This window comes from Notamacropus eugenii, chromosome 1 (assembly GCF_028372415.1).
Source record: "Notamacropus eugenii isolate mMacEug1 chromosome 1, mMacEug1.pri_v2, whole genome shotgun sequence".
Lineage (NCBI taxonomy): Eukaryota > Metazoa > Chordata > Mammalia > Diprotodontia > Macropodidae > Notamacropus > Notamacropus eugenii.
This window is the reverse complement of record NC_092872.1, coordinates 466027518-466043720: the sequence shown is the minus strand read 5'-3', so window position 1 is coordinate 466043720 and position 16203 is coordinate 466027518. Positions and strand designations below refer to the sequence as shown.

General features: G+C 36.8%; 1 protein-coding gene across 6 annotated transcripts in view; it reads right to left on the bottom strand.

Moving 5' to 3' along the window:
• Positions 1-9103: 9103 nt before the first annotated feature.
• Positions 9104-16203, bottom strand: part of CYLD (CYLD lysine 63 deubiquitinase) — a 67241-nt gene continuing 60141 nt past the window's right edge. For all 6 annotated transcript variants that reach the window (XM_072632186.1, XM_072632188.1, XM_072632189.1 and 3 more), the window contains one exon: positions 9104-9983. In XM_072632186.1, coding sequence (XP_072488287.1) covers positions 9799-9983 — 185 coding nt within the window. In that variant the 3' untranslated portion in view covers positions 9104-9798. The remainder of the gene's footprint in view (positions 9984-16203) is intronic.

The window sequence follows — 16203 nt, the reverse complement described above, 5'->3', positions numbered from 1 at the left end:
CTTTGCTTCTTCTTGCTCATGATAGTGAGGCTTTGTGTGTTGTGGCCTCTGGTTCTTTCAGATAGAAGCTAGAGAACGTGGTGTTGAGCTGCTGGTGTGAGAAAGCAAAGGACAGGTGCCTTTTTTTCTTTTTGTTTTGTGTTTCCCGGGATTAACCCTGGAGCTAGCTTGTTAAGTGTGGGGGAGGGGTGGTCTGGTCATGGGAGATCTCCTCAGCTGAGGCAGAGCAAAGGCAAGCTCAGCCCTTGGTGATCTAGGCTGCTGTATTGTTTTCCCATTTCCCCTGGAACACTGAGGCACTCCTGGGTCCTAGTGTGAGGCTCCACACCCCTGGGGCACCTCTCCTTCTAGTTTGCCTCTGCCAAAGTAAGAGAAATATTCTTTATGAATTTCCTAGCCTCAGGTGCTACAACACTGTTTGCCCCTTCTGTTGATCACAATAATCCAGGATTTTTCTGGGGAAATATTTTATGGTTCTTTCAAGGTCAACAAGGGGAGGGGGAGAGAGCATTTACTGATCACTCCACCATTTTGGCTCCCAGAAGTTCAAGTAGGTGACTTACAGATGTTTAATATGTGGGCTGAAAGTCTCAGGAGTAGCTATGGCTGATACCTGGGGCTCAGCAGCTGTTACTCCCTTGGCTCGTGCCCTGGGCTGCCACTCTGCCATTCTGCTGCTGTCTGAGGCTGTTCCAGGGCTTTCCTGCTCTGCCGTGCTGCAGCAGTGGGACATGCTGCTGCACTGTGTGCTGTGGGTTCAACCCCAAGAACAGACCCTTTCCATCAACCTTCCAGTCTGTCCTGGTCTGTGAATCTGCCACAGTCTGTCTCCTATTGGATTCTGCACCTACAAAATTTGGTCAGATTCTCTTTTTAGAGGTATCTGAAGGAGTTTGTCTAAGAGCTTAGGTGAGTAGTTGCTCTCACTTCCTAGAATTAATTTCTTTAAGTATTGAATGATTTGATCTTCTTACTGTCCAAGGGACTTTCAAAATCCTTCTCCAGCATGACAATTCAACAGCATCAACTCTGTCATGCTCAGTTTTCCTTATAGTCCAGTTCTCACAGCAGTACATTATTACTGGCAAAACCATAGCTTTTGACTATATCAACCTTTGTGGGAAAGGTGATATTTCTGATTTTTTGGTATGCTGTCTGAATTAGCCATATCTTTCCTTCCAAGGAGCAAGTGTCTTAATTTCATGACTGCAGTCACTGTCTGCAGTGATCACTGAGCCCAGAAATATAAAGTTTGATACTGATTCCATTTCTTTTCCCTTTATTTGCCAAGAAGTGATGGGACCAGTTGTCACTGATTTTAGGTTTTTTTCAAGTTTTTCTCAAGCCAGCTTTTATATTCTTCCTCCACCCTCATCAAGAGGCTTCTTAATTATTCTTCATTTTCTCTCATCAAAGTGGTATTGTCTGCATATCTGACTATCAGACAACAATCTTAGATTGTTGATATTTCTCCCAGTCACCTTAATTCATCCAGTCAGGAATTTCAAATGTGCATGATATACTCTACAGATAAGTTAAATACAGCCTTGTAGTATTCCTTTCCCAATCTTAAACCCATCAGTTGTTCCATGGTTGGTTCTAGACTACTTTTTGACCCACATACAGGATCCTCAAGAGATGAGTGAGATGATCTGATACTCCCATCTCTTTGAGGACTTGCCACATTTTGTTGTGATCCACACTCCGAAGCTTTAGTGTAGCCAATGAAGAAGTAGGTGCTTGTTTTTTCCTTGAACTCCCTTGCTTTCTCCATAATCCAGCAAATGTTGGTAATTTGGTCTCCAGTTCCTCTGACTCTTCAAAAACCAGCCTACCTGATCATCCTCTGTTCATACATTACTGAAGCCTTGTTTGAAGAATCTTTAACATAACTTTGCTGGTGTATGAAATGAGTGCAATTATTCAATAACTTGAACACTCTTTGGCATTGCCCCTTCTTTAGAATTAGAATACAAAATTATCTTTTCCAATCCAGTAATCGTTGAGTTTTCCAAATTTACTGGCATATTGAGTGCAGCATTTAACAGAATCATCTTTTAGGATTTTAAACAGCTCAGCTGAAGAATGAAGTCAAGTGGGTCTTAGAAAGCATTGCTAATAATAAGGCTAGTGGAGGTGACAACTCCAGCAAAATGTATTAAAGGAAGATTATTTCGGTTGCAGTGAAAAGATGGGACTAGAAAACAGTAAAAATTAAAGCTTTTAGGAGGCTGTGGCAATAATGCAAATAGGTTGTAATGAGGACAATATCACTTTGCTCTTTAAGGACTTTGCATTGCTAATCTATAAGGAATGCTCAATCATGAACCCAGTCATTTCATACTGTAGCTTCCCCAACAAACTAGGATCAAAATATGCAGCCACTGAAATGCAACTATGACTATTTCTAAACAAAGCACTTCTTCAGTGCTCCTAAGATAATTGCCCAAAGTAACGCACAGAAAGAGTATAAAGCAATCCTATGCAAGACAACCTTCTCTGGATAGATTTGCCCCAAAACACTAAACAAAATAAACTCAAAGCTAACAAATGAAGAATAGGTATCTTCATTATACAGAACAAGATGTTGAAAATGATACTTTCAACTGCTTCAGTGATATATCTCTTTCAGAGCTTGAGAAAAGAAGTAAAATAAAAATATAAAAATAAAAAAGGCCCAAGCTATTTCCCACAAGCCTTAGTACTCCTTTCCCCTAACTTCTTTTAAAGCCTCAGCACAATTTGAAAATTAGTTACTTTGGAAAATAAAAGTCTTACTAATAATATGAGGCACTACATAAGGAAATGACCATACAAAATACTTGAGTATTCATGAACTTTTGGTATGTAGTTCAGTCCAAATATAAGACAAACCTTTAAAACATCCACTTAAAAGCCTTAGACAAACCTGAAGAACATCTGTTTAAAAGCCTTGGAGCTGGATGTTAATGATAATTAATACATTCCCCCTCTTAATGTGTATACACACAATTTGAATCGAATGAATCACCAGAATATTCTGTCCCTAACAGTCTAAGCTAATCTAGTTTTTTTTCCCCTCCAGGGGGCAGAGGCTAATCAGAAGAGTTAACTATTGCAATTAACTCCAACCAAAATGGCTTTACACAAACCCACAGTCTCTTTGCATTTCATCAGAAACCTCAGAACTCATTCAGCTGAATTTACCAAGCAAGTTGAAGACAGTTGCACCCTTCTCCCTATGGATCCAGCTAATACATCTTGATAACAAATGGCATTTAGACTATAAACACTTTTACAAGTGTTCTCCTTAAACCACTGTCACCTACACCAACTGGAAATCATCTTGTTCTATGAAATGTGCAAATTGATTAGTGGGAAGATGGAAGTGTAGATTGTTGATTATCAGTTTTCCATACCCTCTCCAGCACTGAAGAAAGATTTCAAAATTCCAACATCACCCAGAGCAGTACTATTATGCAATATCTAGGCAAGGCCTTTGCACTCCCTCTTCGATAAAGGACACACCAGCAAGGTCTTCACAAGAACCTATTTTTACACAAGATTCTCAATGTTTCTCAGTCAATCTACCGCTTCTCCAGGCTGAGACTCAAAAGTCTACATCTTATCTCTAAAGTAATAGCATTATTCAACCCCAATTATTTATATTTTATTGAATGAATTCAGTGTTGTGTTCTTTGAAGGGAAAATAAAAAATTGGGCAAAACAATGTATCAAGCTGATTTTTAACAGGAGGCCCTGTCGCTTAAAAATCACAAAACATCAACTGCAGCACTTGATTGAACAAAGAGTTACATTTGGAGGATATAAATACAGGGGATGACATTATGCAGATTTCTCAAACTCTTCATTTTTGAGGGCAGGTCTATGTGTGGCCTATAACATTTTAGGTATGGCCCGGAGCATTTTCAAATATTTGGGCAAAAAGGAAAAGCTTTTGGTACTATTACTCCAAAGAATGGAAATTACACCTCCCACACGTGAAAATTCACAAAGGACATCCACAGTCATGTGAATAAGTACTGTGTAGTGCTTACATGTCTACTAATGTCAGTAAGTGAACAAATAATTTCCTATATCTAGGAGATATAATGTTGAACTTGGAACTAAAAAAAAAAAAACCTGGGTTCAAATTATGCTTCAAATTCATAATAGTTGTGTGACCCTGGGCAAGTTGCTTAATTACTCCCAGCTTCAGTTTCAACATCTGTAAAATGGAGTTGGTACCCCATAGTGTTTACCTGAGGATGTTGTAAGGATCAAATGAGATCACATGTAAAGCATTGTGCAAAACTTAAAAGTGGTACATAATTAATCAATAATTATTATTCCCCTAGTAAAATCACAGTTTAGGGGATTCAGTTAATAATGAATAATGCAACTCATATTTGCCCAGATTGATTTTACTTAAACATCATCCTCACTAATCCAGGAGAAGCTTAAAGACAGATAAGCAAGACAACCTCCTGCCATCAAAACTGCATCTAGTCAATGATTCAAAAGCATCATAGGAGACCTTTTAAATGTTGTATTTCATTAGACAATGAACACAGAATGAAACAGTATTTTTGGTACAATCTACACAGAGAGAGTTCCAAGTGTGTGTACACGTAATCAGTACTTATAATAACCATGGTTGTAGTTCGACCAGAATGCTGTTTTCCTCAGGTATATTCAAATTTGCCAAAGGGACTATGTTAATTCATTTTAAACAAAAGAGGGATGTGGACGATATTTTGGCTAAACTGAAATATTTATACTCACATTTGTCAAAGTCAGATATAATTGAGAACAACCATTGAACATAATTCTCTTCTAGCACCGCAGCAATGGCTTATGACGTTATTATGCCAGTTAATACCAATTCCAGTTTTCCCATAATACCCCAAGATCTAGCCCCAAAGAAATGAAATATAGGGAACCATAAAAATTTAATTTTAATGATACAGAAATAGTATATAGTACATTCCTTTCCACAGCAGCACTTCATTCATCTCTAAAAAATTTAACAAAATTAAGGCTAAATCAGAGCAACCTGATAATAATGGGATATCCAATGATGTTTTTTTAAGAATGTTTTCATAAATAAAGCATATTCTTCAAGCAAAAAAAAAAAAAAAAAGGGTTCAACAAGATACCAAGAATGGAAAGCACACAATAAAGCATATTTCTTTACATCAAACTAACAATAAACAACCCCCCAAACAATTTGAAAATTACAAATAAAACCAAAAACCCCAACAACATAATGTAAAGGCTTTCAGGAGTTAGAATTATACAGTATTAGGCCATTTTGTATAATAAAGCCAACTGTCAACAGGGACACCTATGTCTCCATAATAGTCCTTTAGGGAAAAAAAGTGCTTTAAATATGTGTGTGTGTGTGTGTGTGTGTGTGTGTGTGTATGTATCCATATGTATCTCTATATATGTGTGTGTGAATGAATACACACACAAATATACTTACAAGATATATATCAAATTCAAGTTAACTATTTATATTAGCGGATATTTGTTTTCTGAAACTCTGGTTGCTGCAGGTCTTCAGCACTGAGTTTCTTTTCCTTATCTTATTGAGGCAAAAAGAAAGAATTTATGCCTTCAACACTGCAAAGGAAAAGGTGCATCCCTGCTAAAAACAGGAAAACAAGGAATAAAATTTTTCTCCTCTTCCCTAAGTAATATATGTAGTTTCTGCTCAACTTTTGTCTAAAAATATTTGCACTCTGGGTCAAGCTTATTTTCTACTTTTTTATCTTGTTTACAGCCACAAAAACAGGCCTTTAACAAGTCTATTGAATCCTTCCCTTTGCTCACCTGACAGGTGACAATTTTAGAAAGTCTTCACTGGTTCCTATAAAACAAAAGGTCCCCGCCCCTTTTCCTCAGAATAATATTTATATTTTTTTTAAATATCAAGGAAAATATTGATTTTCAGTAGCATGATTTGCTTTCTGAAAACCTTTGCTCTGAATGCACAAGAGGAACATCTACCTACGACTAATATGAGCCCTTATTTACATTTAGTACCCTCATCACATATGTTTTCAAGAGTTTGTCTGCTATCTTACTAGCAAATGTTGGCTTCTATGTTGTAATTTTTGTCTTAGCTTTGGGAATTTCATCATTTTTCTTATCAATAGAAAAGTGTAGATGTTTTGTCAATGTTACCATTCCCTAGAAAAACACATCCTATTCCATCCAACAGGGAAAAGTAAACTATTACCTCATGTGACTGTACATTTTCACCTTGCAAGTAGCTGATGGTGTATTGTTACTAACTTCACATGGTAACTTTTCTCCTTATTTCTTTGGTCTTCAGAAACTATATTTTTCCAGAGACTTCAAATAGTGAGGGAAAAGTCCAGATAACAAAATAAAAACTCATCTTAAAATATGGGAAGAATTGTTTGCCTTTCGAAAGACACAGCCTTGGTAACATTGTTTCCCAATGACTATAAGTATCTGAGGGAAAGGCAGTTAAAATAGATGAAATTTATACTTTATGTAGTCTTGCACACAAATCACACATCTGGTACTATTGTTAACTCTTAATTATTCACACTAATACTAGGGACCATTAACAAAACAATATAAGGTAACTCAATGTCACAATTGTGCTGTAAATTTTCTAAGGATAGGGACCATATCTTATAGTTCTGAATTCTCCACAGAGCTTAGCACAGAGTTAAGCTAATAATAATGGGTACTTAAAACGTATTTGACCATAACCATTAAGACTCAGCTAAAGCCGGCTATTTCATATTATTGAATACCTAGAACAACTTTACCCACCACTATCCAAAAGCACAGAATCATATAGACAAGGAGTGGGTGTTAAGATAAAGGTGAGTAAAGAGAGTAATGCCTATACATAAACTATATTCAGTTAGATAATAATATGACAACATAAAAAATGATTTATTTTGAAAATATTACTATGTGATGAACACAACTGGGGGGAGGGAGTAAGCCAAATAAATTTGGAGTAGGAAGGAACTAAAGAATCTACCAATTCTATAACTGGCTGATACAAATATTTATTAAGTTATTCTTAAGAAATAACTTCTTTTTAACATTTTCTTTCTTTTGAACAGAATACATTTATTTTCTCTTTCACCTAGCATGGTATAAAATGTTTCTTTAATATGGTGGAATCTCTCTATTCTGCTGCTACTGGGAGAAAAGATCTTATATGCCCACTATACTAAATGTTTAATATTTGTCTTTGGGTGGACATAAAATATTTTTATCCACATCTGTGTGTAATAATGATTATGCCATAATAGGATTCTCCTGTACTATCTTTTCTCTTGATTATAGAAAAAGCAGTAGGGAAAGAAAGCATTTCCAAGCATTTGAAAAACTTTTTAACTAAACTGAATTTGACATTAAAAAAAAGGACTAGGGCAGGGAGAGGGAAAGTTGCAACACAATCTAAGACTACATCACCACTGTTCACTCTCCCTACCTTGCCCATTTGACAGTTCAAGAGAAAAAAGAAAAAGGGAAGGAGAAAAATGAAAAGCAAAAGAAAAAGAGGGAGAGAAGATGGGTACCTCTGGTTGGTTTTTTACAACCTTAAAAAATATTACAAGTCATCAAAAAATAACCAGAGTATTGTTCTCTCTCATTGTCTCTACTACTACTTTTATTTTAAGTGCTGTTGACAAGGGAAAACAGTAAATTAAAATCCCAGTGTAACAAAAATAAATAAACTATGGCTAAGGAACCTTGTTCAGAAAAAAGGTACCACAAACTTCAATGGGAAACAATGCAAGCTAAATCACCAGTTCTTTAAAAACTAACTAAAAATCTTTCCTCAAAGGTTTTCCTCAAGTTAGACATTTAAAAACAATTTTAAGGAAAGAATTATCTACTAATTTCCTCTCATCAAATGCCCAACTGGTGTGAAACATCAATAGTTCTATCAAAAGGTAGATATGAAATAAAGATAATGAAGATAAAAGATTTTACAATTTGAAACCTGACATATCCTCTGGAATAAGCAATATGCTTTATAATTATGTTAATTACCTTAGTTGAAAAAGTATTATATAAATTAAAAAGTATGAAATCTGGAAGGGATCTTACAGGTCACATTCTTCCACTCCCTAATTCTGCATAATAAGAAACTGAGGCCACAAGAAGTCAGTAACTTGTCTAGGGTCAAATAAATAGCAAGAAATCTAGGACTAGAACACAGATCTCCGGAGTCCCAGTGCAGTGATCTTTAAAATATATGGCACTTTCCCAAAATATTATTGAACAAATATTAGCTTGTGAATATAGACTCGCAATTTGTGATAGTAATTTTTTTGTACATTGCTGTGGTTTTTAAAGTTAATATTTTTAAAGGAATGATGCAATTAAAGAAAAGAAAGTGTTAAATTTTTTTTAAAAATTCATTATTTGTAAAGATTTTAGCTATTTGGGTATTTTTATGATATTAAACACTATTACACAGTCATATGCTATAAGCACACAACCTCTCTTATCTTTCTGCATGTTTAGGAAGTCAGCCCAGACACATCAATAGTATAAAATAATTTGAGACTACACATTCCACAACAATGAAATTCATATCTATAAATATAATCTACAACATCCAATTGCGGCATATACACACAATGGATGTTAACTAAGAAAACATCAGGTTTTTTTTCTTAGTTTAGTCAGAAGTCATTATGAAGCCAGTTGACGGTATGGTTTCACTGGATACAAAAAGATTCATTAGAAGCATTATCTCAGATGAAACTATTCTGCACTTAGTTTCTTAGCTATGGTCCTGAATAAGGACTTTTTAGTCCTAGGCATTCAGATTTAAATATACTAAAAGGTTATGGAACCTAATATCTTTTTTGGAAAAATTTACCATAACTTCATACACCAAATTTAATTTTTTTGGTTTACATTTATGTAGGATTGGATACTAAAAGCGAGTATTTGGTTCATCTTAACACCTGAACACTTTTATAAATTTACTGTTCCCCATTTCACAAAAAACATTTATAAAGAAGTCTGAAAAAACAGATTGGTCATGAACAGTTTCATTTGGCAAATATTACTGCCCCAATCCCTAAAGACCAATACATCACTAAAGTTTGGGTTTTTTTGTTTTTTTTTTTTAGAAAACAGTTTCACACAATTATCAGGGGGAAAAAAGCAGAACAAATAGAAATCAACAATATTGGGGGTAGGATAGGTATTTTCTGACAGCAACTGCAGAAACACAAATTCAGAGGATTCCTGACATGCAAAACCTTGAACTGGATAGGAAAGAGTTAACAAAACAAATTCAGTAAAACAACTCTAATAACTGTGTTGAAATTAAGCCTCTGAATAAAACCAAATTATTTCTTCCTCAAGGTAACCATTAGCTACAAAGGAAAAATTATTTGGTATCCTTGGTCCATTGTAATTCTCCAAGCACAGGGTCATGTATGACATTCTCAATGCACGAAGGAGGTTTTTAAAACTGTTACAATTCAATTTCTATGCTTCCAAAAATATTATATGATCAATACAATTAACTTAAAGCTTCAGATTTTAATAACTTCATTAGACTTCTTAAAAACCCAACACAAACATACTTTCTTGAGTGCAAAATGCTTCTTATTTAAATATTCGATAACATAAATGCAATTTGTTTTTCAATGCATTAATCCTTTCTTAGGGATTATCACCACGGAAGCATCCAATGCCGGCAACGGATGCTAATCAGGACAGCCAACAAGTAAAATGCAACAGTAAAAATTTTCATACAGTGTCTTCTCCTTTTCAGTTGACCATAATTATTTACTTGTACAAACTCATTGTTGGACTCTGATACATGCACATATATGCATCACAAAGAAGTCTTCGTGCACAGCCTTGGATTCTCCTGGAGTCCAGGGAATGCAGTTCTTCTAGGGACATTTTCAAGTACTCCCCAACTTCTGGGCATGGAGTAACTTGAGGAATGTTAAAGCCATTCTGACCACCTATGAAAAATAGAAATATTTCCTTTCAGAGCTCATTCAACAAAAGTTCATCCAACAGAAAAGTCTTCAATTCTATCTGCTACTATGTCAAACAAAGCCAACATGAGAGTAAGACTAAAGGAACCATTCTTTTTTTTTAAATTCTAATTTTAGGAGGCTAATTTTGAGACCTAAATGAAATTTACTATGTAGAAAATATGATTAAACTGCAGATAACTATTGTGCTATGAATGCTGTCAACTCCAAGTCATTATGTCAGTTAAGTTCAGCAAATGATTTTAAAATAATGGTTCCCCTGCATAGTATTAGAAAAATCTGGGAAAACTTACATGAACTGATACAAAGTGAAGAAAGCAGAATCAGGATCATTTACAGAGTAACAGCAACATCAATAATTATCTATGAAAGACTTAGTAACTTTGATCAACAAAATGACCCACCACAATTCCCAAGGATTCATGATGAAAAACACTCTCCACCACCAGATGGAGAACTGAATGACTCAGAATGTAGATTGAAGTAGATGTTTTCCTTTCTTTATTTTTCTTGGGGTTTTTTTTTTGGCGGGGGGGGGGGAGCATAGAGCTGTGGAACATGGCTAATGCAGAAACATGTTTTGCATGACTTCACAATATAATAGGTTAACATATTTCTTGCTTTCTCAATGCTCTAGTTTTAGGGAACTCACAAAAATAAACTCTGCTGATTATCAGAGACCAAGGACAGACTGAAAATGAACCTATAGATAAGGTTTGATCTCTTCCTGCTCCCATTTTGAGAGTCCCAACTCTCAGAATAGGTATTTTACAATCCTATTATTTAGTAAGGATTTACTATCAGAGATTTGAAAGCATCTGATTTAAATTTTGACAACTGTTGCTGCCTTAAAAATGCTCCAATTTCTTAAGTTTCCAAAAAGATCTTTTGGCCTAACAGCGAAACTGAAATGGAAAAAAAAATAAGTACAAAGAAATAGAAAATCTTTTATTTCCTTCAAGAATAAGTGTAAGCATCCATGTATCTCAAGCTTTTCCTGATTCCACCAGCTGCTAGTGTATTCTCTCCTCAAACTATCTTGTGAATACTTCTTTATATATTATACAAACACTTAGATATGTACATGTGGTCTACTCCTGTTAAAATGAAAGCTCTTCTAGGAGTTATAAAAGTGACTTTCTCACTTTTGTCTTTGTATCCCCAGTGTTTACAGTACAGTGTCCCAAACAATAGTGGCTTGATAAATGCCTACTGATTGATCATCTAATTCCAACAGGGAGAAACGGAAAGATTGTATGTATAATCCACATTTCCATGGCTTACTCCTAAATCACTATAAGGACTGCCAGATTAGGGCATACTAGGTAATGTGCACATATAATATTTCTGTTAAATATAAAGATTTTTGTTTGTTTTATGTGCAACTTAGGTAAGGCTGATCTTAAATGGGTGTAGAGTAGGAGGGTACCTATGCAGCAGCATGATTTGAAGGACTCTGAGAAAAGCCCTTTAGCTCCTAAATACTCCTCTCTTCATTGGCTTTGTCACTATGCATAAAATCTCCACATTTTTTTATCTCTGAGTTGACACTTAAAATATCTGGGAAAGAATGCATTGATTTTTTATTACCATTATCATTTTCTTTAGCTCCTTTTAGTTTACCTCATTAGCTATGGAGAACGTCCTGATAAAATGGAACCTGAGACTTGCAAATTTTCACGCTGTTGGAATGGGACAGGTATAAAGTATAGGACTCCACACAGAAGGAAAAACACAATGGGAAATCCTGGGCAACTAGAAGGCAGCACTGTGAACACTGAGGTGCTCCCCTAACTCTGGAACTTTATATATAAAGTTTTGCCAGCTTTGTCCCCATTAACTCTCATGGGTTAACCTATAATTTAGTAAGGCAGAGGAGCATAGTAGATAAAAAACTGGTCTCAGAATCAGAAACAGCTGGCTCCAAGTCCTCTCTAATATATACTAGCTATGTGACCATGGACAACTCATTTAACCTCTTAGTGCCTTAAACCAGGTGTCAAACATATGGTTCACAACACTCCCAAATATAGCCTGAATCAGATTAAAATAAAGTTACTATCTGATTTTAATGCAATGATGAATTATAAAAAAGAAATACATAAACATGTGACTTTCTAAGTCAATACAAGGCCTGCAGGGTTCCTTATGTATGGTCCCTGTTTCTATTTGAGTCTGACACCTCTATTCTAGGCAACTCTCTAAGACTATAGTTATAGAGAAGATGCTGACCTGCACAAGTAGAAGTATTCTCACCTGCAAGTTTCCTATGCCAATGAAATCACAGGTCCAGGCTATCCCTAGGATTTAGTAAGGGCTCATTTGTTGAGACTCAATAGAACACTATTTTACCTTTGGTAGTTGAGCAGTAGAGTTGAGGCTGGAGATAGAATAGAAAAGGACAGTAGTAGAGGATGGAGATAGAAGGAAGATATGTTAAAAGGGAGAAGTGCAGTACAGAAAAGGAGAGAGGAGGCTGATGAATATACAAAACAAATATTTCACTTTTGGCTAAGTCTGGTCCTCATCTTACTCACAGTCTTATGTATCCTATATTCTGGAAAATGGTACATGAAATACAAGTAGAAAAAGCTTATTTTGTATGAGGGATGGGAAATTTTATAGTTTTTTTAAAATGCTATTCTTAGTTCCCTATGTTGAAGAATGAGATAGCAAATAGAAGAAACAAGAGACAGAAGCAGTAATCAAATGTGTTTAGGACTATATCTACTTACTAATTACATGAACATCTTAATTTCTGAAATATCGCTGCCCCAATTCCCCAAGACCAATACATCACAAGATAACAAATGTGGAAACATAAATCCAGATTTATCCAGAGGATTCCAGAAATGCACTTCTAATCTATGGATTTCCAATCCACTAGAAAGAAATTCCTAATTTTTAATCTATACCTTAGAAACGACCTAACTTTGTAACAGAGATATACAAAAAAATTTCACATACAAAACTACTGATTTTAATTGAGCTATTAGATTACCAATGTGTTTCAAAATTCAGTAATGTATCACTAAAATGGTGATACATCTATGGTATATACTATATGGTATAATCACTCTTTATTCCAGGAGTTCTTGAGTCCATTCTTAACTTGAGAATCCATACACTTCTTGGGGTTTTTCAAATAATTCTATTTCAATATAACTGGTTTCTTTTGTAATCATATATTTTACTCAATGCATTTGAAAACATTATTCTGTGAAGGGGCCCATAGGACACAAAAAAGGTGAAGAACCTCCATTTTCTCTCTCAGTGGTCGCATCATCTCCCAATGGCTCTGCCCTTGTAAAGCCTCTTCATTTCATTAGTTGACTGCTCCCAGAGCCTTCAATTTAAGAATCCCCAGGCTAACCATGTCATTCTTCTCCAGGCCATACTCTTGACTCTCCAAAGGATTTTTTCTAAAATGCCAACAAACCTCTTTACCCTGGAAGCTTACTCCACCCCTGGAGACTACTTCTCACATTGGAAATACCCTCTACCCTCATGGCCTCTCCTCTTATTGGGTAATTCCTCTCAGAACTCAATGTAAGGGGGATGCCCAGGTCAACTACGTCTTCATTCCTCTCCAAACTGTACTCTTGACTGCCTAGACTTTCTCTACCATCCCCCAATGCCAGGTACCTTCATCTCCTGCTAACCTCCATTTTCAGCTTCCTTTTATATGTGGTCATCTCCTGTTCTAATGTAAGCTCCTTGAGGGCAGGGACTGTCTTTTCTCTTGCATTTGTATTTCCAGTGTTTAACTTAGCACCGAGCCTCACACATACTTGTTGACTTTATTTGATTTCAGTTATCTCTACACAGATGACTCCCAAATCACCTGTATTGCAGTCACTCATATTTCACAACCTCAGAGCTATCCTGGGGGACACCTCTTCCCCCTAAAAAAGGTCTCTCATATCCATCCAGTTCTTTGCACTCACATGGTTATCATTCTCCTAAAATAATCTCCTAGTCTCCTTATTTCCAGTCTTTCTTCTCCCAGATCCAATTTCCATACAACTGCCAAAACAACTTATGTACAAAACATGACTATGTTGCTCTCCAACTCAAAAATCTTCAGCAGCTTCCTACTGCCACTAGGACAAAATACAAACTCCTTTCTAATGCCCAGCATATAAATGCTTGTGAAACTGAACTGAGTTTTCCAGATTTACTTCACATAATTCCCTTCTATTTGCACTATATTCCAGTTAGATTAAACTATTTGCTGTTTTCAAACACAGGATTCCATCCCCTACCTTCACCAATCTGTCACCAAGTATTCCATGTGTTATACACCACGCAAGGTCCTAGAGATAGAAAGACAAAAAGAACCAATCCTTGCCTTCAAGGAGTTGCCATTCCAATGGGAAAGACAATATGTACATATAAGGGTACATTAAAAAATAAATACAGACAGACAAGATGGCAGAGTAAAGGTAGCACCTCATCCAAAATCTCCCAACATTTTCTTTCAAGTAACTTAAAAAATAGCATGTAAAATCAAATTCTGGAGGAGCAGAAACAACAAAAGGTTAAAGTGAGACACTCTTCCAACTCAAGACAACTTAGGATGCTGAGAAAAAAAGTCTATGACACTGGGGTGGGGGCCAGCCTGAAGTGCATGCAGTGACAACACCAGCAGGGGACTTTGGAGGAGGCTATGGCAGTAGTTGCAACTTCAGTTCTCAGTTCAATGATGGTAAGGGGATTAGACAACCAGGTCAGAAAGAGATTACAGGAGCCAAGATGGCGGAGTAGAAAGACACACATACGCTAGCTCCAAACCCACAACCCATAAAATATCTGTAAAAAAGAACCCCCAACAAATTCTGGAGCAGCAGAAGCCACAGAACAATGGAGAAGACAAGATTTCTGTTCCAGAGAGCCTGAAAACCTCTCACAAAAGGTCCTTCGCGATGCGGACCTGGAGCAGAGCCCAGCCCTGCCGTGGCCGCGCGGCACCTAGAGGAGCGGATCCAAGCAGGTTTCAGGGACTGAATCTCCAGTGGCTGCATGGGTCCCTCCACCCACAGGTGACAAGGGTCGGTGAGAGGGTCTCTTTGGCGGGTCCAGAGGGGAGTGGGGTACCCCCATAACTCAGGCCCCCTTGGGAGGCAGCAGCGGAGGAGGGAGTAGACTGGGGCTCCCCAAGCAGGCAGGAGCCTGGATCCATTGCTGAAGGTCTCTGCATAAACCCCCTGAGGGAACTGAGCCCTGTGAGGTGGCCCTGCCCCCACCTGAGCACCTGAACCTAATCTCACACTGAATAATAGCCCTGCCCCCCCCCAAAGCCCTGAGGCTGGGAAGCAGCATTTGAATCTCAGACTCCAAGGGCTGGCTGGGCAGATATGGAGGCAAAGTGGGTGTGAAGAGAATATTCAGAAGTCAAGTTACTGGCTGGGAAAATGCCCAGAAAAGGGAAAAAAAACAAGACTATAGAAGGTTACTTTCTTGGTGAACAGGTATTTCCTCCCTTCCTCTCTGATGAGGAAGAACAGTGCTTACCATCAGGGAAAGACACAGAAGTCAAGGCTCCTGTATCTCAGCCCACTCAATGGGCTCAGGCCATGGAAGAGCTCAAAAAGGATTTTGAAAATCAAGTTAGAGAGGTGGAGGAAAAACTGGGAAGAGAAATGAGACACATGCAAGCAAAGCATGAAAAACAAGTAAACACCCTGCTAAAGGAGACCCAAAAAAATGCTGAAGAAAATAACACCTTGAAAAATAGGCTAACTCAATTGGCAAAAGAGGTTCAAAAAGCCAATGAGGAGAAGAATGCTTTCAAAAGCAGAATTAGCCAAATGGAAAAGGAGATTCAAAAGCTCACTGAAGAAAATAGTTCTTTCAAAATTAGAATGGAACAGATGGAGGCTAATGACTTTATGAGAAACCAAGAAATCACAAAACAAAACCAAAAGAATGAAAAAATGGAAGATAATGTGAAATATCTCATTGGAAAAACAACTGACCTGGAAAATAGATCCAGGAGAGACAATTTAAAAATTATGGGACTACCTGAAAGCCATGATCAAAAAAAGAGCCTAGACATCATCTTTCATGAAATTATCAAGGAAAACTGCCCTGATACTCTAGAACCAGAGGGCAAAATAAGTATTCAAGGAATCCACAGAACACCGCCTGAAAGAGATTCAAAAAGAGAAACTCCTAGGAACAT